The following is a 27058-nucleotide window of genomic DNA, read 5'->3' as shown; positions in this document are numbered from 1 at the left end:
CTTCAACAATTTCAAGTTTGCATTTTTAGTAAGTTGGAGAGTAGAGTTTTAACCCATGTCTGGCTTGGTCCAAAACCCATGCTTTTATCACAATCCTATGCTGCCTCTTCATTTTATCATTTGATGCTAGTGAGTAACTTTATGACACTTAGTGTTTTTCGTGAAATAGACCTGGAAAGGCGTTATAACAGTGAGTTTCTTAGGTTGGTAATAAGATGGAGAAAGCACTTTCGTTTAACCACTTACATTTTGTAATTAGCATTTTTGTTGCAATGTTCTGCAAAGACAAAGCCTGCTGATAGGTTCATCTGTTTTAGAAATCTTTGACCCATTCATCAGACTCTGACCATGCTGAAGATAAAGGATTATGGTTGTATTGGTCTTTCTGACTGAAGTGGCCTTCTCCAGATTGATAAATTGTGTAATTATTAACTACGGTAATGGATATGTACTTGCGAGTTTCATGTGGTATCTTAACGAGCTTTAACCCCCTGAGTACACCCAAAACATAGCCTAGAATCACTGAAATTGATCACTTATCCATAACTTAACACTCAGTCTGTGTATTTTTGCCCTAATCACCACATCCCATTGCCCTGCTCACACACTCACAACTCCTATGCTTGTAAACTAGAAGATTTAGTAGCAGCAGCCTTAGCAATAAAGACTTCTTCAAAAATTACTCTTTTTTGAATTAACAATACCATACTTTCTAGTCAATATTTTTTTTGGGGGGGAGGAGTCCCACACTTACAGGGGTATATATTTAGACAAATAAGTGAAGGTGCATGAAGTAATTATTACATATAAATAATCTTGTGTTTAATAGAACTTTGAGTGGTTTCAGACGCCATCTTGTCCTGGGAGGTCTTCTCTGAGCTCTCATGACTGCTTCCTGTCCCTGGGTGTCTTCCCCTGCCTAGGGGGCAGGTAGGGCTCTGCACCTCAGGGACTGTGGCCTCATGAGCTCAGAGCCATAACCCATATCCAACTTGAATCCAAGGACTGTATACTCTAGTCTAGATATAGAGTCATTTAGTCAGATTTTCCCCTCAAGAAAGAGGCTAAATAGAACGTTGGTTTTTTGTGTACTGTGATTGTGTCACATGTAGTGATACTGGAAGTATAATCTGCTGTTAGGGAGACTGGTTGGTTCGGTATAGATTGGTAAGGCATAACTGGATATTGAGTAGTTAAACGGGTGGGGTTGGATGAACTTCTGCAGAGCTGTCTGGAATGAAAAGAAAGAGATGGCCCAAGGAAGATGAGAGAGAGAAAGAAGAATTGGAGAGGTGGCATTGCTGGTTAGGAAGGAGCAGTGTCCTAGAAACGGAGAGAGTTTCACAATTGGAGGGGTGAAGTACTCTGAGTACTTCTGTGACAATTTGGACTTCACCGTTGTCCTAGGAGAGAGAGGAAATAGAAGTCAGCCTTGTAGGGCAGGAAGACTTTTCCTCTACCTAATGTGGGTTCGTCTGGCCGGAGAACGAATTAAATTCACATGAGACAGGACAGCAAGAGAAAATTAAACAAAGCTTTATGAGGACCATGGCCCGGAGCCTTTCTTCCCGAAGGAAGAAAGGGCACTGAAGAAGTGGGGTGCACAGAGTGGTTATATAGCCCCAGCGAGGATGTTTCACATAGGATTGAAATGTCCCTCCCACAATAGTCACAAGATCGCCCTGTAGGCACAGCGCTTGATGGACACAGCAGGTAGCAGGAGGCAAGTCTATTGTCTTGAGCTGGGTGGTCACAGGTGAGTGCAGCAATCAGTTCCTAGCCTAAGGAAAGATGCTTAATCCTTAAAGAAATGCCAACGTTGGGAGGGGGAGGGAAGTCAGTTACAGGAGGTTACCAGACAAGCACAATAAACAAATGCAGATTTAAGTCCTTGCCTTCCCCATTGATTAAGAGTTTCTAGAGATAAGGTCATCTCCCCTTCTTCCTGGTACAGAGGGAGATATCTTTACAGATGGAGAGTTCCTTTACAATGTAAATGTCTCTTACAAAGAGTAAGTAAATTCTACTTTTCAGTTGCTTTCCTGTCTGTAAAGAAAGCAGCCTCAAATAATCCTCATGCCAAAGAGACATATCTTGGCGTGGCCAAGACCACTCCCCCACAGTCTGCAGGACGTTCAGGAGAAAATGAAGTGAGGACCCAGAAGCGGTGAGTGCCTTCGCTGGCTCTCAGCGCTTTGGAGCTGCCACAGAGAGGGCTGCCCCTTGGGTGAAGTCCCTGAGGCTGCCTTCCTGGCTCCTGTGTTGGGGTGGGAGTAGGGAGGACTTGGGGCCTGTATTGACTCCTTTTCTCTGAATATTATTTAAATTCAGTTTCAAAATTTTGTCTCTAACCATAGTCCAAACAGTCGATGAAAAATGCAGGTAATGGACAGTCCTGCTTTGTTTGAGTTGCCCCAGGCGTCTCCCTCTAGGGACACCTGTCAGTTTAATCCTGTGTCATTTTCTCTCTCCCAGTAGACCCTAAGCACCACCGTCCAGCTCCTTGTTATTATTGCTGAATTCCCAGTAGCATAATGCCTGGCACGTAGTATTGAGTGTTTGTTACGTGAGTGATTGAATGAATAAACCAATAATCATCCGTCTTTTAAGCACAGAAGAATTCCAATTTGCTGGTCTCACAGAATCAAAAAAAAAGTAGAACATTTCAGGAAAGAGACATTAATAAACGATTTCAAATGGCAGAAAGATAAGGACTGAAAACTGACCTTTGGATTTGGCTGTTAAAGGTCATTGGTTTCCATAGTAGAAAGCATTATGGCAAAATAATTAGAGTAAGAGCCATTTTTAAGTGAGTTGAAGAATAAATGGGGAGTGAGAACAAAGAAACGACATAGAAGTTTGTCTATTTTGTCTTTAAGGATTTTATGCTAAAGGGGAGAAACTGTTGGAGAGAAACCCAAAGATTCAAGAAAAGGGAATTGATTATCATAGTGAGTTTATGCATTTGATTCCAATATATCTAAGTATTCCCATCCACGTGTCAGATAGTGTATTTCTCCCTCTCCCACTTGGTTTTGATCTATCTTTTGAAGTTTTTTTTTTTTTTTGCTGTTTTTGCCCCCTAGTGGCCAATCAAAGAATGATGCTTAAATGGTAAAATGTCAGTCAGGTCTAATATACCAGTCATTCCTTGTGCAGGTTATTCTTTCTATGAGGGTTAGATGGGGGTGGGATATTGTTACCAAAACCAAAGTGGGTTCCCTGCCGGTGAATTAAACCAGACTCTGCACCAGAAGTAGTTGTCTCACAAAGTAAAGTATATTTGCAGCAAATAGGAGACCATGTGGAATCATTTCCCAAGTCGTGGCTCCCTGAGCAAAGGGAAGCAGAGACATTTATTTGGGATGAGAAATGAATATTCAAAAGGGGGAGGTGGGTATTCACTTGCGCAGGCTCAGCTGGAAAAGCTGCTTCCACATACACTGCAGGTTACGATAATGAGGCCTAAGCTCCTCCTGGGGAGATCTTAGCATTGAAAATAAGGCAGAGGTCCTAGGCTTAGCTCTTGTGGTGAGGCCTGGTCTGGTTCAGGGAGGTTGGTGATTGCATCTCCTTAACATAAAAAAGGGGAAGAAACAATTAGGAAAAACAGTTAAATGCTTCCAAACCCACCCTGAGTTCCTCGGAACAATTAGCCTGTGACAGAATGTGGTTGTAGTAATTAGCGATGCTTAGTACTCTTTGGTTTGTTATGGGTCAAAACTTGACACATAAACTTACTATAATTTGGTTTCCTTGGTAATTATTCACTATTATAAACTGTTTGAAAATTACAGTATATCTTTAATACATGAACAGCTGCCGTCATTGTCCTCAACTCTTGTTCTGCCATGTTGGATTTAGGGCCATTGTTTCATGACTATTGAATGTCATACTCAGTTTGAAGATTGTGAAAGAAAAGCCTGAATGACCAAACAAAAAAGATTTGATTATTAGGAAAATAGTACACATTCATTATGCATCACAAGAAAACTTTTAAAATATAGAAACCTTAAAAAATTTGTCCTTAATCTTGCTTCTCAGTATTTTTTTTTTTTAAGATTGGCACCTGAGCTAAGAACTGTTGCCAGTTTTCTTCTTCTTTTTTCTTTTTTTTCTGCTTTTTCTCCCCAAAGCCCCTTGGTACATAGTTGTGTATTTTAGTTGTGGGTCCTTGTAGTTGTGGCACGTGGGATGCTGCCTCAGCATGGCTTGACAGGTGGTGCCATGTCCGCGCCCAGGATCCGAACCCGTGAAACCCTGGGCCACCGAAGCCGAGTGCAGGAACGTAACCACTCGGCCACGGGGCCGGCCCCCTCAGTGTTTTTCTTTCTAGGACATTTTTATATTATAAAATATTTCTGAACAGTATAAGAAACACCTCTGTAGACACACCTAGTTGCAGAAAATAAAATGTGTTCAGTACCTTTGAAGCTCTTTGTGTGCCCTTTGCCTATCACCTCCCCTTCCTCGCTCCCAGAGGTGACCACAATCCTGAAGCTGGTGTTTTATTCTCAAGCATATTTAAAAACTCAATATATTGCTGTCATAAGTTATATATTCTTCAGATTGCTTCTTTTACTTGAAATTATGTTTGTAAGAGGTAACCAAGTTGACATGTAACTCTTGGTCCTTTATTTTTGCTGCCATATAATAGTCTTTCTCTGAATATTCCATGATTTATCCATTGTCCTCTTCATGGACTTTTAGGTTCTAAGTTTTTTGCCTATGAAGTCGCCCATGGTCGTTCCTGTACGTGTTTTCTTGTGTATGTATGTACGAGAGTTCTCCAGGGTGGAAACTTGGGAGTGGAATTATTTGGTCGTGTGCCATGTGCATCCTCAGCTTTACCAAATTATTCTTCAAGGTGGTATGCCGATTTACTGTTCTACCAATCAGTCTAAGAGTATCATTACACTGCTTAAATCTTTTCCCAGTTCTTTGAGTATGAAATAGTATTTCTTAGAAACAACACCAAAAAGAAGACTTGTACTGTAGGATATTTAAAACGTGAAAAGTATAGAGATGAGTGGAGTGAACTCTCTGTGTGGCATCACCTGCTTCAACGGTTGTCAACAGGTGGCCCATCTTCTTTCCTCTACACCCGCACTCCTTCTCCCCTCCCAGTGTTCTAGAGAAATCTGAGACGTCACACCATTTTATCTGCAAGCGCTCATTATGCATCTCCAGCACAGAGCTCTTTCAAACAGAGCCTCAGTAACATTATCCCACTAAAAAATAGCAATAGTCCCTTTATGTTATAAAGTATCTGTTACATTTGTTTCTCCAATTATCTTAAAATATTTTTACACTTGTGTCTTCAAATTAGGATCTAAATAAGGTCCATACGTTGTGAATTGGTCTCAATCTACAGATACCCTCCGTTCTTCCTTATAACATCTACCTTGTGATCATTAATGATCATTAATGATCATTGCCTAGGAAATCCACTAATTCATTAGGAGCTGCAAAATGGTGCTATTCCATCATTCCTTTTGTTGTTGCTGTTTATTAGCAGAATACCTCCATAAGGAGAGACTTCCTCTCATTAAATAGTTGATCGTCCTGAGATACTGTCAGTAAAGAAAGGATAAATTTTCTTTCCTTTCATTCACCAATTTTTAAAACAATTATTTAGTCATCCGGTATCCTCCAAAGGCAATCATTGACTGAGTCTGTTTTTATCTGTATGAACTCATGGATTTAAACATATTTGATGTGCTCCAGTTCATTACCATAATCATCCTTATTGATGCTCAGATTGCCCAATTTTGTCCAGTGGGAGCCTCTTAAGTTGGCTCCTGAGTTCTTTTGACACAAAAACCCAGTAGTCTTGCATAGTTTTTTTGCTTTCTGGTATGAAGAGGTGTTTCCAGTTCATCATATACATTTCCTGCTCCAGACCTGGAACCAGCCATTTCTCTAAGGTGTCCTGGTCACACAGCTGCCCTCTGCCTAGCACATACCAGAATTCCAGTCTCTCAGAAGGAAAGCAAGTGTTTATCATAACATTGTCTACATAGACAGTTTAGGTACAGAGAGCCATTCTTAGCAAGGAGTGGTGGGAACCCTCATGAAATCTAAATTCACAGATTGCAGCTAAGGGCCCACCCTACAAGCAGGCCTCTTTAAGACAGTAGTCTCAGGCCTTCTATGTTAACTCATTTCTGCAAAGGTGTCTGTTTTTGTGGTGAGGAGGAGTAAGTAGAAAGTTGGATAAGGATTCAGGCGTTGAGAGGGGAGGACGTGATGGAAATGTACGTGTGGTCGTCATTAGCGGATAGAGGTTTTAGAGCCCTGGGACTGAATGAAATCATCTAGGGAGTGAGTTGAGAGAGAGATCCAGTACTTGGCCCTTGAGCAAGATGTTGAGATGAGGAGCCAGCAAAGGAGACCGAGAAGGAGCAACCGGGGAAGTAGTATGAGGAAAATGGGAATCAAGAGGATGGGGTGTCCCTGAAGCCAAATGAAAGAGTGTTCCAGAAGGAAGGAGTGGTCAGCAGTGGCAAAGTATGCTGATAGGCTGAGTATGCTGAAAGTGGAGGGTTGACGGAGGGCAATGAGGGGGTTTATTAGAGGCCTTGAAATACGCTGTCTCAGTGGAGTGGTTTTGACCAAAGCTGAACTGGAGTGGGTTTAAGAGAAAACAGGAGCAGAGGGAGTGTAGACAATTCTTTCAAGGAATTTTGCTGTAGAGGGGAGCAGAAAAATGATGCACTAGGTGGAGGGGGATAGGCGGAGAGGAATACCAGCATGAGAGAAACTAACAGCGTGTTTGAGTGTTGATGAGGATGCTCCAGTACAGAGAGAGGAATCAGGGATGTACAAGAGAAGGGGAGAATTGTTGGAGCCTGAGTAGGAAAGTGGGAGTAAGACCTAATGTGTAATGGGAAGGGGATGGCCTTTCAGAGAAGCGTGGACAGGTCATCCTGAGTAACAGGAAGGTGGGCAAAGTATAGGGTGTGATTGAGGTGGTTGATAGATATGTTGTTGAGAACTTGTAAATGGAAATGGTAGCATGGTCACCAGCTGCACTTGAGGAGAGGGGAGGAGATGGTGGAGATTTTAAAGAGTGAAAAGGTATAAAAGAGTTATCTTGGAGAGTGAATGGATAGGGAAAGATAGGATTGCTAGGTGCCACCTTGAGGTTAATGGTAATGAACACAAAATGAGACTAGTCGTCAGATGATGGTGTATGTTTTTATTCCTAGTTACTTCCAGCCTTTGGGCTACAGGTACAGAGTGGATGATGATTCAACTAGTGTTCGAATTTAGCTGGGCGAGAGCCTTAGAGAGGAGAGCGGTAGAATTAGAGAGGTATGAGAGGGAGTGATTATAACAGTGGACCGTGGAATCTAAGCTGATTAAGGAGGGAAGTGAAGAGTGAGGCTGTAAAACGTGGTACGATTGATGCGCTCGAGGTAGGTCCCACGTGGTCAGAGGATTGTGGGAGCTGTGCATCCAGAGGGAGTGGGTTGGAAGATAGGAGAAAGTAGTCAGAGAGTTAAAAGCTTAAAATTGAAATTAGGGAAGGGTCTGCAGTTGTTGATAATTGTAGGGTATATGGTTCTGAGAATGGATGACTGATGTAAGGTGGAGAATAAAATCAGGGGAGGAGAGGAGGTCAAGGAACCAAGAGGCCAGGGTATTGGAAAGATCATCCCCATTGCTATTGGAATCACAAGAATTGTAATCGGAGAGCTTATTCGATTTGGAAGAGGTGACAGTGAGCAAATCTTCAAGGAATGATAAGAATCCCTGAGGATTACAGCTGTCATTTCTTGGTTTGTTCCTCCTTTCCTGTGTACACTTCCCATACATCCACGCGGACTTTTCATGATTCGAAACCTTCTTACCTTTTCACAAGGGACTCTGTACTGTATTCAGAAGTTCTTAATGGTTACCACGTCTTTCATAACTCTGCCTTTTACAGATACTGTTTCTTTTGTTCTCATGCTCTTAGCCACAATGCTCGCCTTCTGGTAGCGTTATTGTTTCCCCTTTTATAGTTTATAGTATTTGTTACATAATGTATTTTGAAACTGTTAAGTTTACATTCACTACCTTTCTCTACTTTTTGTTTTTTCAAAACCAGGCTGACAGTTCCTTTAGGCCAAGAACCTTATCTGTCTTTTTGTCCCTGTAGCACTGTAAAAAAATTTTCAGCCAACTCTAGGAATAAATCTATTTAATCAATACTTTTTGAAAGTCAGTTATTATCCAGTATATTGTGGTATGATTCTTTATTTTTATCTCAGTAAATTTGATGCTTATTTATATCAGGTGCCACAGTTAATGAAAAAAAGTTTAAATTATAATGATTCTTTTATCTATATATTACAAAGGACTAGTCAATCTTTCTATTTGTATTTTAGAGAAGATTAAAAAATCTGGAAGCAATTATTGATTGTGCTAACAGATTACAGTAAAGATAGATAATACAGTCACTTGTATATTTTGAGGAGAGCCTCAATTTTAAAATTTTCTCTCCCTTCTGGTTTGAGCCTTGTATTTTGGTCTTGGAAATTGAGTTCACAGTTGAAGGAAGGAAGCCCTACACTTACTAAAATAATCTAGGGAGTAAAGAAAACAGGAAATTTAAAGGTGACTATAATACAGTTAAACAAATGCCTTTTCCTAACTTGTCATTTACATGGTGTAAGTTTATACAAGTTTATTTACTCATTTGATGTTAATATACTAGTTTTATTTTCCTTAAAGAGAGTCTTTATGTGAGCTTTTTTGGTGGATATTTTGATTTCTCCTTATGATTTCTTGTACATTTATGAATTTTATCGTTAAATGGAGTACCAAAATAAATCTATTAATTATATTTTTGATTCATAGTTTATATTACATTTGCTTTTGGTATATTATTAAGTTAATATCAGTATATAAACATCTACTGACAAAATGCTCATTTTAAATTTTTCATTTTTTTCAGAAACCATGAGTGGAGGATCTCAAGTACACATTTTTTGGGGTGCTCCAATTGGTCCATTGAAAATGACAGTATCACAGGAGCCCACTTCTTTAGTGTCCACCACGGACCCCTGGAAAAAGATTCAGCTTTTATACAATCAGCATTCTTTACATCTGAAGGATGACAAATGCAAGCACAAAAATCTTGAAGACTGTCAGGTCCTAGACGCTGCTGGCCCTTCAGATCTCCTTAACGGTCATTTTTTAGCAAACTCTGTGAATAGATCTGCTCATGTGAAGGATGACTTTGTACATTGTATTTCTGAAACAGAGACCACAAAATCCCACAAGATTCCCCCGTTAGAGATGAGTGGTATACCTAACTCTGATGTGCAAATATGTGGATTTAAGGGCAGAGTTCAGCATTTGACTGAGGAAGAAAAGTGTCAACAGCTTTTCAGTGAAAATAAGAAAATCGCAGATGAACAGCATAAAGATCAGTCAAATATATGTGGCCAAAACTTTCCAAAAAATTCCCTTCACTTGGATCCTAAGTGTGCAGCTATACTGGATTTGGTCTGTGGTACCGAACAGATTAACATAGGGCCAGGAGCTGCTGAGACAAAGCGTGTGCCAACAGGACATCGTGAAAGACAAACCCAGCGTCTGGAATTCTTTCCTTCTAGCACAGTAGACGAGCCAAGATCTGAAAGAGCAGCGAGGAAGGACTCAGCCCTCAACATATCTACTGATACTGAATTTCTCAGTGTAATGACCTCTAGCCAGGTTGCCTTTTTAGCTCAAAGGAAGTATAAAGGGCAGAATTCTGTAAATAAAGGAATTGTAAACATGGAGATTGAACCAAAGGCGAGTCACGGGGAAATGAGAAAAAGGGAAGATAATTTGATAAAGCCGAATGATGGTTTTGCAGAAGGATCTGAAAGTGGACAAACCGAAGCATATTCCCTTGAACTTTTTAGTCCTGTTTGTCCTGAAACGGAAAGTAGCAACATTCGCATAAACTCTGATAAAGGTCTTGAAGAAAATACAGGATCCCAAGAACTTTTCACTTTTGAAAATAAACTGCTACCAGATGAGATATGTATTGAGTCCTGTAGCTCGGGAATACTGTGTTCCCAAGGAAATACCTTCCTCAAAAGTTCTGGTAAAAGAAATCGGACCTCTGAAGATAAACTGGGGCATTCTAAAGCTCTGTCTAAGGTCCTCCAAGAATCTAAGAAAATGAAGTTGGTTTCTAATGCAAGAGATCCTCCTGTAGAAATGGGCCAGAGGAATGTGTCTAAATTTCACGGGGTTAAAAAAACATCATTAATCAAAAATTGTGGTTCTAAAAGTCAGAAGTATAATTGTCTAGTCATGGTGTTATCTCCATGTCATGTGAAAGAAATAAATATAAAATCTGGACCAAATTCTGGCTCTAAAGTGCCTTTAGCAACAATTACGGTGATTGACCAATCAGAAGTCAAGAAGAAGGTTTTTCTGTGGAGGACGGCAGCGTTTTGGGCATTTACAGTGTTTCTTGGAGATATAGTTTTACTCACAGGTAAGGTCCTCATGCTATAGTGGTAGTTTATTTTGTAAAGCTGTAGGCTTTTTCTTCCTCCCATGTTAAGCCCTTGGGGCTCTTTCTTTAGCCTCTGCCTCTCTGGGCGCCAGCGTGATCGGTCCCCTTCTCGCATCCGCCTTGGGCTGCTTACCATCCCCCAGTGTCCTGTGCGTTGCCAGTTCTGGGCCTTTGTTCTGGCCGCCTCGGTTCTGTCCCTCCTTTTCACTCATCTTCTCCTTAAGAACCCTTCCTTCTTATTCATTCACTTTGTTAGCATTCAGGTCATGTCATCAGGCGCTTCCTTTGTTTTTGTATGGTTTTGTAAATGTACATCTTATTTTTAACTCTTTTTCCTCAACTATCTTAGCAGTCTTTTGATGAAAGGACAGTGTTTCTACTACTTTACTTAATCTCTAATAATGCTGTGCACATTAGATTCTTATTGAGGGAACAGACACAGAATTTCTACTGTGTTTGTGTTTTTTTTTTTTTTTTGCTGAGGAAGAGTCACCCTGAGCTAACACCTGTGCCAGTCTTCCTCTGTTTTGTATATGGGTCGTGGCCACAGCAGTGGTCTAGGTCCGTGCCTGGGAACTGAACCCAGGGCACCGAAGCAGAGCGTGCCAACTTACCCACTAGGCCATGGGGCTGGCCCCCTCTGCTGCATTTTTTAATTATTAACATTAAATTAATCACATTTGGAAGTATGGAAAGGAAAAACTCCTGATATTATACCAACCTCACAGAACCACCAGTAGAGATTTAGGGTGTTACCTTCCAGTTGTCTTCCCTACACCCCTTAAAACGTATGTATGTACCTATGTAATAGCTGATATCTGTTTGGCACTTGCTTTGTGTTTTAGTGTATGTGTATATCAACTCATTACAACAACTTTATGAGGAAGGTACTGGTTATTCTCCCCATTTTTCAGTCTGAGGAAACTGAGACTCAGAGAGGTGAAGTGACTTGCCCAACGTCACACGTCTGGGAAGTGGCAAAGCCGGGATTTCACTCAGACTCCAGAATCCATGCTCTTAGTATAGAGTTGTAGTCGTAAAGGACATACAGTTTTTATCCTGCATTTCCACCCAATCTAAGAAATTAATATTGTGTTACGTGTCCTTTGTTGATTTAAAATCAATACGCAGCTTATTAGAGCAGATATACCGGTCATTTTAAGGATGAACCCCAGCCCAGGAGGAAGTTGATTAAGCTACATAACATGTCTAAAGAAAGAAAGTGATAGAGAAGAGGTGTGGGTCAGCCTTAGAAGCTTAGAAAAAGAAAACACGAAGGCGGTCGTTGGTAGTTCCTGCCGGAGGCTTTGCTGGGGGCTGAGAGCCTTTGCTAATGTCCCTTGTTCTCTGTGTGAGGTCGTCAGGTGCAGTCTCGAATAAAGAGAGAAGCACAGGATTGTAACTACCGGCCTTAGCGTAGTCTTGTCCCCGCTGGCAATATGATCCCACATGTTGGTGAGTCAGTTCATCGATCCCCCTCTGTTCTGATTCAGCGCCCACTGAGCAGCCCTTTGCAATGATTTGGCTTTCCAGGCCAATTCCAGAATGCCTACGAGGTGAGAACAGCCTGCAAGGGTTGTTTCTTTGGCAATTAATGCTTCATTTTAAATTTAAAAAAAATATCATGTTCTGGTTTATTTGTTTGTCTCATTAACTTGTTCAGTGTGAGCTTATGTTCCAGATCTGAAATCTGTTTTTGGAGTGCTGACAAAATCAGGTTCCCTAGATGAGAAAGAGAGAGCTGGACCCTGGACCGTGGTCATTTTACCAAGGCAAGCCGCTGTCACTGTGTGAGGATGCCACTTCCTAGCAGATGGAAACTAGCACTGCTGGGTCTGTGTTTTTCCCTGGTGTCCATATAGTTGTTAACAACTAGGTAATGTTCTATCAAGTGACTAACACAACCTGCTTAACCATTTTCCTATGATAGGATGTTTAGATTATTTCTATGAACACCTTTTTTTAAATATCAGGGGATTTTTTTCCCCATTTTGCCTTATTTCCTTAGGGAAAAATATCTGGTTCGTCAATTTCTGAATAAGTTTCTTTTGTTTGTATGGAACAGATGGAAACTTGTGGAAAAAGGAGAAATCTGTACTTTTCCATTGTCCTAATTAGGTAGTGAAATTATATTTACATAGAAATTTGTGGGTGAAATCCCATTTTAACTAACAGCATCCAATTATGCATTATTATATTTCTCTGTTGAATAGCTCATACGACCTACTGATCTACACCCCAAAACGGAAAAATTCTATATTCCAGATCATGTTCCATTCCGTAACGCAACGGACATTTGCTGTTGTGCTTTTAGCAATAGAATGAAGAGATGCTGTAAATAAGGATCGTCTAAGGGAGCTGACTGACTAGAGTTGGAAGAGGAGAGGACCTGGAGCTTCACTAGGGAGCCACAGTGATTAAGGAACAAAGAGAAGAGGAGCTAGGGCCTGTCCGTGAGAGGGCAGAGGAGGACCAGGACACCAGGGCTGGGTAATCGGTTCCTCTCCACCCCGTCACCAGGAATTCACATATCACTGATCGAACGTGGGTTTTACAGTCTAATCTTCAGAAGGCTCTCCTTGAAATTCCTTATTTGTTCTTTTTGGAAGAGCAGACGTCCTGAATGTCAGAGGATGAGCAGTCTTGAAAGCTGCGCTCGCTGTTCCTGGCCCGGCGGTGGGGGCCACTGAGGGTTTTTTCAGCAAGTCAACTGATCACGTTAGTGTTCTTGACGAATTACTCATTAGCACTGTGAGACGTGGGTGGAGGTGGGGACGGAGAGGCAGCAGCTCAGGATGACCACATCTGAATTTGCCTGGCTTGCAGCATGGTGCCAACAAATGAGACGGGTGATACGAGGAGAAAGGCAGGTGCGCGCAGGGCTGAGTCTGGGGGCCAGTAGAATATCCGGTCCGGAACGTCCATGAGGCAGTTGTGGATAAATGGGTAAAAGGGTTTGAAGCTGAGGAGAGGGCCTGGGATATAAATTTGGGAGTCATTCCTTGGAATTTACACATCCTTGTTTTTCTTTCTTATCTCCAAACTATTTTGCTGCTGTTAATATATCTTTATACCTCTAACGTTTTATACACTGATTACATCCTGCCTGGGATCAATTTGTCTGTGTCTCTGTCTCTAACTTACAGTCTTTGCTGTACTTAAAATTGTTTCTGGGGCCGGCCTAGTGGCGCGGCAGTTAAGTTTGCATGTTCTGCTTCGGTGGCCTGGTGTCCGCCGGTTGGGATCCTGGGTGTGGACCTACACACCACTTATCAAGCCACGCTGTGGCAGGCATCCCATATGTAAAATAGAGGAAGATGGGCACGAATGTTAGCTCACAGCCAGTCTTCCTCAGCAAAAAGAGGAGGATTGGTGGCGGATGTTAGCTCAGGGCTAATATTCCTCAAAAATAAATTATTTCTACCTGTTGGTATGTTTCCTTCCACTAAATGATTCTTCTTTATTCATCTTAGGTTGTACAGCTCTCTTTTTCCCATTGGGAAGTGTTCCTTACCTCCAAAATCTTTCACTTTTAACATCTATAGGAGATGATTAGCATGGTATTTAGGGAGAAATTATCAAAGTCCTTTAAGAATGCCTTGTATTATATTCCTCCGTGTTTACAGCAGAGGGGGAAATGCATACTGAATATTATTTACTCTTCTAGAATATTATTTAGTCTTCTCTAGCTTTAGAACCACTATTTTGCTTCCTGGCCCTAAAAGATTTAATTTATCAGACATATACATTATAACGTTCGCCTTATGTGAAGAAAAGCCATTAAGCTGTTCTCTGTGGAGCGGGGAGCATCCACACTGATACTGTTAAACGTGCAGAAGCAATTTTGTTCTTCTACCTGCAGACAGGCATCCCTGGGTTCAGAGTTCGGATTTGCTATTTTATCCTTTTGTGCCTTTAGGTAGATCATTTGACCTCTTTGAACCTTAGTGGCCTGGCACGTGAGAGGCACGCATAGTGCTCTGCGATGACTGGTAAGTTAACCGCGGTGCGAAGGAATTTATGGCATGACCAGAACTTTTCTCCCCCCTTTCTAGATGTTACTATTCACGACGATCATTGGGTTGGTGAGAGAGTGCTACAATCAACATTTACCAGTCAGTTATTAAATCTTGGGAGTTATTCGTCCGTCCAGCCTGAGGAATGTAAGACACATTTTAAATATAATAATTTCTTAGTTTTGAAGTATATACACATATTAGAAAAAAATAGAGTTAAAATGGTAATTTTACAAAATGTTTTCCAAACAGGTTAGCTGGAGAGTATTGGTTTATTTTTTTCAGTAAGAATGAAAATAGAACTTACAAAAATGAATGTGTATACTGTAAATCATATTTGTTTTAAGAAATATTGGGGTTCATGTTTCATTTTCTTATTTGTCTTAGAGAGCCAGTATAGTGGTGGTTCTTAACCTTTTAGGAAGTCATAGACCTCTTTGAGACGCTATGGGCCATTTCTCCAAAAAATGGACTTAAGTAGATGGACACGAAATTTGGTTGTCATTCCAAGTGGTTTCATGAACCTCCAAAGTTCTGCAGAATTTCTGAGCCCCTGCTTAAGAATCCTTGAGATAAGGGGAAAGCCTGGGTCTTATAGTCAGACAGTTGTGGTTTTACTCCTTGTTCTCTCTACCACTACTACGAAAAACTATTTTCCTTTTCTGACATCCATGTTCTCTTCTTTAAGATAAGCTGTTGAATGAAGAAACCAGCAGCTATCTTTTTCTCCAGTAAAAAAGAAAACAAAGTAAGGGAGATGGTATAAACTGGTAGTTATAGTCTCTGGAATCAGACAGACGAGGATTCGAATCCTGGCCCAAGCTCTTCCCAAGTCTGTGTCTTTAGGCAAGTTATTTAACCTCATTATACCCCTGTCTCCTCATCTGTGAAATGGAAATAAGAATCCATGCATAATTTATAGGGTGGTTGTGAAGGTTAAATGAGAGAATGAATATAAAGTGTTGAGCTTGCATATAATACAATAACAATATAGTAATGTTAGTGGAGGAAGTAACAAGTTAGCAAAATATATTTGATGGAATACCGAAAAAGTGTAATGGAAAATAGTCATCAGTATATGAAAATATACTGACTATACAAGAGATTATTTAGAATCACAAGAAAGTTATATGACATAGATGGAAGAGACAGCATGGCATTCCAACTAGTGAATAATGAGTTCTCGAAGAGAGGCAGAGTAAGCAGAAGAGAATAACAACAGGGCGACATCAGTGGTGTTTGGAAAGGCAGAAAATCAGCCCTGACATGTTCTCATAAAACTATGAAAGTCGAGTTCTCCGTCTGCCCACATATATGTATTAAGTGTTTACATTGTTTGAGGCACTGTGAGCTGGGGGTGCTCTGGTGAGCAGTGTACCCCTGGTGCCTGCCTTCATGGAGCTCACATTTCTGTGTGGAAGACAGACCAGAAAAAACTAAACAGACATGTACATAAAATATTTACAGTTGATAATGAATGCTGTGAAGGACACTCACGAAGGGCCGAGATACAGAATACCATGGTTCTGGTCGTGAAGGCCTGGTCATGGAGTGGAATCAGAGTTAGGAAGTTATTGTAACAGTTGAGAGATAATGGGAGGCCAGTAGAGATGATGAGAAATGGATGGATTTGAGATATAGTTGTGAATAGAGTTCACAGGATTTTCTGATGGTGTGGATTTGGGGATGAGCCAAGGGGAGCAATCTACTACTCCTGGACTTCTGGTTTAGGAACTATGTAGCCTTCCTTAGGAAACACAGAAGGAACAAGTCCATGGGGGAAATTAAGAGTTCTGCTTTAGGCATGTTCAGTTTTAGATATCTTTGAGGCATCCAAGTGGAGGTGTCATATAGAGATTGGAAATAAAGTCTAGGATTCAGGGGAAAGGTTTAAAATTCAGACATAAATTTTAGAGTTGTTAGCTGTGATATTGAACTTTATAATATGATATATATATTTGATCTTCGTCCCCATTTCTGGCTCAGAGCTCCTAAAACCCTTGGAATTTCCTAAGTGATAAGAACAATAAAGGTAGGTGTCTCGATATTCATGATGAACTCCTTTCAACTTACCTGAGTTAATGTTAATGAGGTGACTTTTGGAAAGCACGTAAATGATGGGAGCTGGTTGCCAGGGGAATCAACCATGTGATTGGAGGGTTGGAACATGCAGTCACTGATGGCTGATGATTTAAGCAATCGTGCCTATGTAATGAAACCTGCAAAGGACAGGGTTTGGAGAGCTTCCAGGTGGTTGAACACGTGGAGATGTGGGGAGACTGGCACACCCAGAGAGCATGGAAACACCCTGTCCCTTCTCACATACCTTGTCCTATGCACCTCTTCCATCTGGCTGTTCGTCTATCCCCTTTACAGTATCCTTTATATGAACCTGCTAAATGTAAATAAATGCTTCTCTGAGTTCTGTGAGCTGCTCTAGCTAATTGATCGAACCCGAGGATGAGGTTGTGGGAACCTCTGCTCTGGAGGAGATCGGTCAGAAGCACAGGTGGACTTTCTGTTGGCATCTGAAATGGGGGTGGGGGACAGTCTTGTAGAACAGAGCCCTTAACCTGTGGGATCTGATGCTATCTCCAGGGAGACAGAGTCGGAATTGAGTTCATTGCTTGGTGGAGTGGAAAAAAAAACATATCAGAATTGATGTCAGAATCGTATTAGCATAAAGATAATATTCATTTATATTATCATTTAAAAAAACTTTTAACTTTGAAATAATTATGGACTCACAGGATGTTGCAAAAATAGTACATGAAGTTCCATGAGCCCTTCGTCCAGCTTCTGCCAATGGTGACATCTTATATAGCTTTAGTACAATATCAATACCAGGAAAGTGACATGCTGTAATACTGTTAACTGGGCTGCAGACCTTAATCAGCTTTCCCTGTGCTCCTGTGTGTGTGTGCACGCGCGTGTGCATGTATAGTTCTGGGCAGTTTGATCCCCTGTGTAAGTTTGTGTTAATGCCACCACAATAACAATACAGAACTGTTCCATCGCCACATAGGAACTCCGTCATGCTCCCTTTGTAGTCCTCCCCTGCTCCAATCCCCGTCCGTCCTCTGGTAGCCACTAGCTTGGTCTCCATCTCACCAGTTTTGTCACTTTGAAAATGTTATATAAATGGAATCTTTGGGGGCCAGCCCCATGGCCGCGTGGTTAAGGTCCCGTGCTCCACTTTGGCAGCCCAGGGTTTCAGCAGTTCAGATCCTGGGCATGGACGTGGCACCACTCATCAGGCCATGCTGAGGTGACGTCCCACCTAACAGAACCAGAAGGACCTACCACTAGAGTATACAACTATGTACTGGGGGGGCTTTGGGGAGAAGAAGAAAAGAGAAAAAAGATTGGCAACAGATGTTAGCTCAGGTGCCAATCTTTTAAAAAAAAAAGTAATCTTTTGAGATTGACCTTCTTCACTAAACGTAACGCCCTGAGATCCAGCCAAGTCGTTGAGTATATGAGTAGCTATTTCTTTTCAGTGCTGATTAATATTCCATTGTAGGGGTCTACCAGAGTTTGCTTAATCATTCAGCTGCTGAAGAACATTCGAACTGTTTCCTGATGGGGAATATTATGGATAGAGCAGCTGTGAAATTTATATCCAGGTTTTCGTGTGAACATAAATTTTCAGTTCTCTGGCATAAATGTCTAAGAGTACAATTGCTGGGTTGTATGGTAAGTACATGTTTATTTTTATAAGAAACTGCCAAACTATTTTCTGGAGTGACTGTACCATTTAAAATTTCTACCAGCAATGTATCTTCTGGTTTCTCTACATCCTTGTCAGCATTTGGTATTACCCAATTTTCTATTTTAGCCATTGTAATCAGTGTGCAGATATATATCTCATTATGGTTTTAATTTGCATTTTTCTAATGGGACAAGACAGATCTAACAGGCATAATATAACTAAGGAGACACAAGATCTATATAACATAGTGAGTGGGGTAGATCTTATGCATAGGGTAGATCTTATGGCTATAAGTCAAACTTTAGACTCTAATAATAGAAATACATGTTCTTTTCAAGTGCCCACAATGTATTCAGAAAAATTGATCCTATTAGGTCACAAAGAAAATTGTCAGTAACTTCTATAAAGTAGAATTATTACAAACATACTAATCAAATGCTATAAAACTAGAAGTTGTTAACAACAACAACAACAACAACAAAATTTGCTTTATCTGGAAATGTTAAAACCCAATAGCCTTCATATACACAGACACTAAATAGAGGGCGTTCCGTTGGGGAAAAATTCATTTAGAATAGCAATAAAGAAGATACTTCAGAATAAATTTAAGAAGAAATGTGCAAAACCTATATGAGGAAAAATTTTACATATACCAGAGAGAAATAAAGACGTGAACAAATGGAAAGACATCATTCCCTCTTCTTGGATAGGATGACTCAACGTTACAATGATATCAGTTCTCCATAAGTTAATTTATAAATTCAATGCAGTCTCAGTAAGAATACCAACAAGCTAGGTTATGGCATCTACAACTTGATACCAACATTCATGGGGAAAAACAAAGATGAAGAGTAACTAGGAAAACACCGAAAGAAAAAAGTTATGAGGGACTAGGCTTACCATGCATTAAAACATACTAAAAGCTCTATCATTAAAACAGTGTGACACTGCTGCACAAACAGACAGACAGTGGACTAGAATAAGAAGACCAGAATCAGACCCACACACCTATCATTTAGGCTATGGCAAAGATGGTATCTGAGGTCACTGACGTGAAGGTTAGCTTTTTAATAAAGGATGCTGAGGCAACTGGGTAGCCATTTAGAAAAAGACAACATTATATCCATATCTCACAACAAAGGGAAGAAAGAGCTCCAAATGAATTAAGAATCTAAATGTAAAAAATAAAACCATATAAATACTAGAAGGAAACATGGATGAATTCCTCTTTAGTCTCGGCAGAGGGAAAGGCTTACTTACTATTACTCAGAATCCAGAGGCAGTAAAAAATGACACTGATAAGTTTGAATACAGAAAAATAAAATTTTGAATGACCAAAAGCACCATAAACAAAGTCAAAAGACAACTGGCACACTTGGAGAGAATGTTTGCAACATACACCTTAGACAAAAGGCTAACATTCCTGATATAGAGAGAATTCTTAAAAATTGAGTGACAAAGGACCTGATGGGAAAATGGGAAACAGACATGAGCAATTCAAATTAAAATTACACAGAGACATCGTTTCTCACCTGTCAGATTGGCAAAAATTAAAAAATGTGACAACACATTCTGTTGGTGAGGCTCTGGGGAAACAGGCTCTCTTATACGTTGCTAGTAGGAGTAAAAATTGCTACAACCCTTCTGGAGGGATTTTTGGCAATACCTAAAATAATTACATAGTGTACTTAGCTTTCAACCCAGCAAGCCTGCTTTTACGAATCTATCCTGAAGATACAAGTACAACGATAGGAAAATACATATGCACGAGGTCGTTCATTGCAGTGTTGTTTGTAATTGTGAGACATTGGAAAAAATTGAAACGCCTGTACATAGCAGAGTGGTTGATTAAATTCTGCTACATTCACATAGTGGAATGCTATCCAGCTGTAAAAACAGGAAAAGAATTCTATTAACTGATATGAAGTGATTTCCAGGACATGTTGTTACATGAAAACCCAAAACCCAAAATGTACATGTAGTATGCTATCTTCTGTGTAAAAAAGCGAGGAGGAACAAGAAAATACACATGTAACTTCTCATTTGTGCAAAAAAATGCAGGAAGGATAAATCAGAAACTAAAGAGATCGGTTACCTACAGGGTATAAACCAGTTTCACTAGTTTTTTTTCTTTTCTTTTTGCAAGTGGTTACAACTCATGGGAGCAGTCTTAATTCTGATCAATATATTGTGCTTTTGGAAAAGACTTATGTTCTTTCCTCATTGTCTTGAGGTGTTACACTGTTTACAGACCTAGTCCTGATGATGTGACAGGATAGAACTTTATCTTAAATATTATTAAGTATTATTAAGTTATATAAATCAAAGGTTAACACAATCTTTCCATAAAGTAGACTATTTAATTTGTAGTCTAAATAATCAGATGTTTCTGTGCAAATTTTTACGAAGCAGGGATAAATAAATAATGTGATATCAGGGTTCTTTTTTTCTTTTTTTCCCCAAAAGCTCTATATTGTAGACAAAGAATGAAGCCCAGAGAAGTTAGGTATGAGTTCCCAGAACTCATTATTGACAGAGCCAGAATTTGAACCTAGCTCTTCTGATTCCAGATGTGCTGGAAATACTGTGAAAGAGGAACCTGGAGGTCAGGAGAGTCAGCTGGAGCTGTGGAAGGTGTTGAGAGTTGGGTTTGGCTGTAGTCTGGTTGATCTCCTTATCTCCACTTTTCCCCTCTTTCTCTCATTCATCTTTCATGCTGTCTGTTCTTTTCTCTGATGCTCGTTATCTTTGTTAAGGATACCAACATTGTTTTATAAGATTCATTGAGGACTTGAGTAATCTTAATTAGAATAGATCTCATGTACGTACCGGGTTCTGAAAACTTTAGAAGGTTAGTTTTTATCCATCCACTCAGCTGTGCTAGAAATCTTGATGTCATCTTCCATCTTCTCTTTACCGTCCACAGTTCATTTGGATTTTTCCTCTGAACCGTTTCACAGATCTGTCACCATTTCCCCTTCGTACATTCTTCCTGGTTTCCAGTGCTTGTCACCTTCTGTGGGATGTGACTAGCCTCCCAAATTCTTCCTATTCTCTCTTCTGTGAAAATTGATTCCTTTACATTAAAGATCCATAAACTTGGATGGGAAGACATTACATCTTTGTTTTCACTAATTGCTAATTGAAAATTGTCATTTCCTTCCATTATGAATAAGGCAACCCTCGATAGTAATATTAACAGTACCGCTGACTTGGTCACCGAGAGAAAGTACCTATATTTTCATATCACATTGCAGTTGTTGAAGATAACTTAAATATCGTTCATGCCCATTGCTACTTTGAAATTGCAGTAGTTGTTACATATTCTACTCTATCTTGTTATTTAACGTATTCATGAGGTACAAGAGTTCTCAGTTTTAAGAATATTTTGATTACCATATTTCTATATAATTGGTTTTGCAATCCACTTCATTTTATGCATTTAAAAATATTATTCTATGATAAAAATTTTCTAAAATTAAATAATGGTAATAGTTGTACAACTTTGTGAAATGCTAAAAAAACCACTGAACTGTACATGATACCTTTCTCTTCATCTGGAAATATACCCTCTCCCCCAGTTACTACCTGGAAAAGTCTTAGACATTTTTCTAGAAGCCACCTCAACTATTCCCTCCACTGAAAGAATTATCAACCTGGGGATAGTCAACAACAAACACCGGGCTGAGGGTATAAGAGACACATGTAAGCATTCCTGAGAACACACAGAAACACTACACAAGGCAGTTGAAAGAAGCTTTATGTACATTTCCCGCTGCAATCAGTTAATAGACTCTGCTTTCTAAAAAGCGCTTAAGTATTTTTTTCTAAGGTCTTATTTTGGTCACCAACCAAATATACGTTGAATATCAACATATATTCAAACATACCTCCCTCTCCTTTAGGGAAATTAAAATCTAATCAGTAAAGCTCATCAATCTGTACATTAAAATGTCTACATTTTATTGTATGTAAAGTATATCTCAATAAAAATGTGAAAAAAAATTGAGACGGGAAAGAGAAAGACATCTAAATGGCATAATGACTGAAGAATTAAATAACCAATGTAACAATCAAGAGAAATATTACAGTGTGCTCAAATGCCAATGAGAGACGAAGCTCTCCAGGTTCAGGGTAAGGAGAAATCACTGGGAGCCCATAGTGGTGCTTATTCTCGGTAGTATTTGGATAGATAGAGAGGAGGATGACGGCACTGCAGCCAGTGAAAATGGTGAGGACAGAGGCTCAAAGGTGGGAAAGAAGGAGCGTTCAGGAAAAGAGCCAGTTAGGCGACTCTTAGAGTATTTCAGGTGGGAAATGCTAAGAATCTTGACGAAGAGTAGCAGTGGTTGGGATGGTTGGGGAAGCGTGATCAAGTCGGACTTCAGGGATTGGGGACCCTATTGGATATGATATTATTAACAAAATAGAGAAGTAAGAGAACAGAGCAAGTTTTTTGGAGATGGTAAATAATTCCATTTCTATTGGTTAAAAATATCAAGCTTATTGTTACTATTTTATTTTTGGTGAGGAAGATTGGCCCTGAGCTGACAACTGTGCCAATCTTCCTCTGTTTTTTTGTATATGGGATGCTGCTCCATATACAGTGCTATATATAGCTTGATGAGCAGTGTGTGGGTCTGTACCCAGGATCCAAACCTGCGAACCCTGGTCTGCTCCAGCAGAGCACACGAATTTAACCACTACACCGCCAGGCTAGCCCCTATCAAGCTTATCTTTGCATCTAAACTGATTCAAGAATAAGCTACATGTTTTGTAGAAATGAAATCATGTTTTACATTTAATCACACTTTGCAACCTAAAATACAGTTCTAAGGAAATATCGTGTTGTCAAAAAAATATCATCTTGCTATCTTTTGCATGTGTGTGTGTTTTTCTTTCTTAGATTCCAGTATGGTTAGCGATGTGGTCCTTCAAGACTTACTGGCGTATGTGTCTTCGAAACATTCTTATCTCAAAGATCTTCCTCAGAGGCGGCCTCAGAAAATGAACAGTATAGAATTTGTAGAACTAGCGTGCCTTCGGCCCGATATTTTAGTCCACGCAGTGGTGAGAGTTGTTGATATCACTGTACTGACAGGTAAACATTTTTGGCGCCTCAATTTTCAATTATGAAAAAATTAAGATGCAAGACTGTCTTCATGTACCGTTGGGTTATCACCGTGTATTTATCATTAGACAAAGTATGGTATCACATGTGATAAAGTAATGCCGACTAAAATATCCCTTTTTTCTTTTCCAGAGGCAGTGTACAGCTACAGAGGGCAGAAGCAAAGGAAAGTTATGTTAACAGTGGAACAGACCCAAGGTCAACATTATGTGCTTGTATTATGGGGTCCTGGAGCCGCCTGGTACCCTCAACTTCAAAGGAAAAAAGGTAAATACACCGAAAAGCATTTAATCTATTTATAGTTAGGTAAATGATTAATGCTTATGAGATGAAAAGAATCAAGATGAAAGAATGAAAGGAACGTTAAGAGATGAGACCACATTTAATAAATATAAGTGATCATGATGGAATATTCCTCTACAGATTTCTGCTGTTATAATGTTATAACTCCGGTAAACAATTCAGTGATCTAAAAAGTCCTCTATAATTAATGCTGGCAAAATAAAAGCTTCTATTTATTCCCAAGGATTCTACTTTACCTTTTTAGTGAAGATCTTATCTCCTCCAGATGATATTCCTTAAAAATTTAATTCTGCAGAAGTTCTACAATTTTTATTCAGCCAAAGTACTCTGATAAATAAACTTCTCTCTAGTTATAAGGCAGATGTCAGGGGAGTTGCATTAACTCTTTCATGTTGCCATGTTAGTTTAATGAATTACCGTGTTCCAGGTTTTTATTCCAGTTGTTTTAAAAGTGTGGACTATTAGCCATCTGTAGAATGTTTATGTTTAAAATATGATCCATGATTACATTTTTCTTTAAAGCATAAGTTAATAATTGATGATGTGTTGAATTCAATGAAGTTGATATTTCAATAAAATAGTCGCATATCTTCCGTTTGATATTGTGAGATCCTTTAGTTATCACAGTGACAGAGAGTTTAATTAGTGGCTTATGAGTTATTTTACCCTGCTCAATTAATTCAGAGATTGATTAAGTGTGTGACCTATTCTTTTTCACTCGAAAGAGTTAATGTCTCTTCCTAAACTTCTGCCTGCAAAATAGTTATCAAAAGATAAGATCTGTCTCATTGTCTCTCTTAATCATTAATAGCCTATAACTAGGATTTGAGATAAATCAGACTTTTGACTTTTATGTTAGGATCAAACAGCGACAAATATTTGTTTGGTTGAGAAATCTGACAAACATGTATCAATGATGGGCTGACCGTCGTTATTGACCTGTCCTCGCAGGAGGGATCATGAGTCTGGTGCATGACGGACAAAATGTAGGTCAAAGTATTATTCCAATTACAACGGAGCTGGAGCACAGCAGACTGCTCCGTGCTTAATATGGAGCAAAATAAATAGCTATTTGATTAATAGAAGAGCCATTGTAGTCGTTTCTAGATAATTCTGTGGTATTTAGGTTAATATTGAAAATTTATGAATCTAAGAATTAAGATGTAGTTGTTCTTTATTCATTCATTCATTCCTCATATTTTATTTATAATCATCGTTTTTAACTTTTCACATCCACCTCAATACGTCTAGATCATTCTTTTTAAAAATGGGAAAATACCAGTTTCGAAGGATCATCTAAGTGGTGATTCTACTTTCAGAAGTTGTTAGCATTCTATCTGTTCATTTCTATTCTAGAAATATTCATTGAATATTTCTCGAGGCGTCCTCTGTATTAACCTCTATGGTGGGCACTGGCTTTACTTGTTCCCGAGGGTAACAAACTCACCTTTGGTGATATAATCAGAAATGATCATCAAGCAGTCATTAGTGAATACTGGAGATAACAGAGTTGATGTTTTGGGAAGAACAATAAGAAATCTCAAATTCACATTCTTTTGGAATACGCATTGCTAGCAGGAATTTGGGATGCCTCAGACGTACACATATTGGTCACAGTTCAGGTCCTAACGAGGGTGGACTAGAGACATAAATTACACTTCTTAGTAATAATTGGATACGCATAAAATAAGGTATTCAGAACTAAATGCCATTCCGATGTAATGTCGTCCTGAAATTATTTAAGAGAAGTCTAATATTTTAAAAATATAATAAGTTATAACAAAGTACTCTCACGACATTACTAATTAAGCGCAGAGTGAGGCAAATGCTCCTGACATTTGTGATTATGCTTCATGTGCAATCATAGTTACATCTGCATGAAGGTTTGAAATCCATTCCCAGTCTTAGTTCATGACTCCAATATAGAAATGTGTCACAAATTGTCTCAGTATCAGTACCCCTCAGGCTTCCTGGGCTAACCTGCACACAACTCTGTTCTGTTACTTCAACATACCAGTCTTTTTCCTGCCTTGGGATCTTGAATTTGCATTTCCTCCGCCTAGAGTACTTTTCCCTCCACCTCTCCCAGTGGATAGCTCCTTCATCTCTCAGCTCCAATTTCATCTTCTCAGAGAGGCCTCACACATGTATACACATGATTACTCCCTGTCAGGTCTCTCTCTGTATTCCCTTCCTACTGCTTAACACAGTGGAGAGTATCTAGCTTATTTGCTTGCTTGGTAATTGACTGATTTTCTCAGTGGATTGTAAATTCTGTGAACACAAGCTCCCTGACTGGCTCATTCACCGTCGTATCCCCATCACACAGCACTGCGCCTGCTCTAGCAGATATTTTCTTAGTGAGTGAATGAATGAAGAGTAAAATACAGGCCAGGCAACCGTTCAGAATTCCCACTGTCTTTAAGGACTAAGAGACCCGAGTTTGGGGAGAAAATAACGTTGCTTGTTTCAAAAGGTAAAAAAGTTGCGAAGTTAAAAATGCATGCATGTGAAGGTTTTGCAAGCCCTGGGATGTATTAAGGACTTATGTTTGAATTTGGGCACTGAGGGCTTGTAGTTAGGACTAGGACTCTACTCTGGCCAACAATTAAGGGGATGCATTTGAAGTATACAGGAGTATCTCTCAGTGCATCAGCGAGGCTGCTCATGGATTTCAGAGGAACTTGGAACTAGGAGCTGAAGAGTGTTGTGGGTCCCAGGCAGCTTCTCTGTGTATTATTCACTTAGTGCAGAGTTTCTCTGCTTCCCAACCATGCGGAAAGCAGAAGATTGATACTCTGTAGCTCCTAATTTTCCTTTTCCTTTTAAGAGACCAATCCCATTTCCAAATTTCCAGCAGAGAGAATCTGATTGCCCAAATTGGGTTTGATTCAATCAATGGTGGCCTGGAGGACAGGGTTGAAACATACCGATAGGAATGGCTGAGCTTGTTTCAGAGGCAAGAGGACGTCAAAGGGTCACTTGTGGGCTGGGTGGACACACTGTCAAAGATATGTGTGTTCACTAGCCTGGAGAGATGTATGTGATGCTTTGTTTAGTTTAAAAAGTAGATCATAAAACTTCATAAATGAGAGGATTCCATTTTAATAAAAGTAGATTTAAGTATGTATATACATTTAAAAATCTGGATATATGATGCTACAATGCCAGCAGTGGCTATCTCTACATGGTAGTATTATGTGTTTTTTATTTTTTCTTTATACCTTTAGTTTGAATTTTGTGTGTGAAATATGCATTTATTTTTTAAAACTTTTAGTATGAAAAACTTCAAACATACAGAGAATAATATAATGAACTGAAGTACCTATTATTCAGCTTATTAAAACATAGCCAATCTTATTTCACCTATTACTTTCCTTATCTTTTCC

General features: G+C 39.5%; 1 protein-coding gene across 4 annotated transcripts in view; it reads left to right on the top strand.

Moving 5' to 3' along the window:
* The window catches only part of SHLD2 (shieldin complex subunit 2), a 92099-nt gene that overhangs the window by 44881 nt on the left and 20160 nt on the right, over positions 1-27058 (top strand). For all 4 annotated transcript variants that reach the window (XM_023648619.2, XM_023648622.2, XM_070229877.1 and 1 more), the window contains 4 exons: positions 8945-10486; positions 14563-14670; positions 23142-23336; positions 23499-23633. In XM_023648619.2, coding sequence (XP_023504387.1) covers positions 8950-10486; positions 14563-14670; positions 23142-23336; positions 23499-23633 — 1975 coding nt within the window. In that variant the 5' untranslated portion in view covers positions 8945-8949. The remainder of the gene's footprint in view (positions 1-8944; positions 10487-14562; positions 14671-23141; positions 23337-23498; positions 23634-27058) is intronic.

This window comes from Equus caballus, chromosome 1, assembly GCF_041296265.1.
Source record: "Equus caballus isolate H_3958 breed thoroughbred chromosome 1, TB-T2T, whole genome shotgun sequence".
NCBI lineage: Eukaryota > Metazoa > Chordata > Mammalia > Perissodactyla > Equidae > Equus > Equus caballus.
Note: the sequence above shows the minus strand (reverse complement) of the source record. Positions and strands in the feature narration are given on the sequence as shown.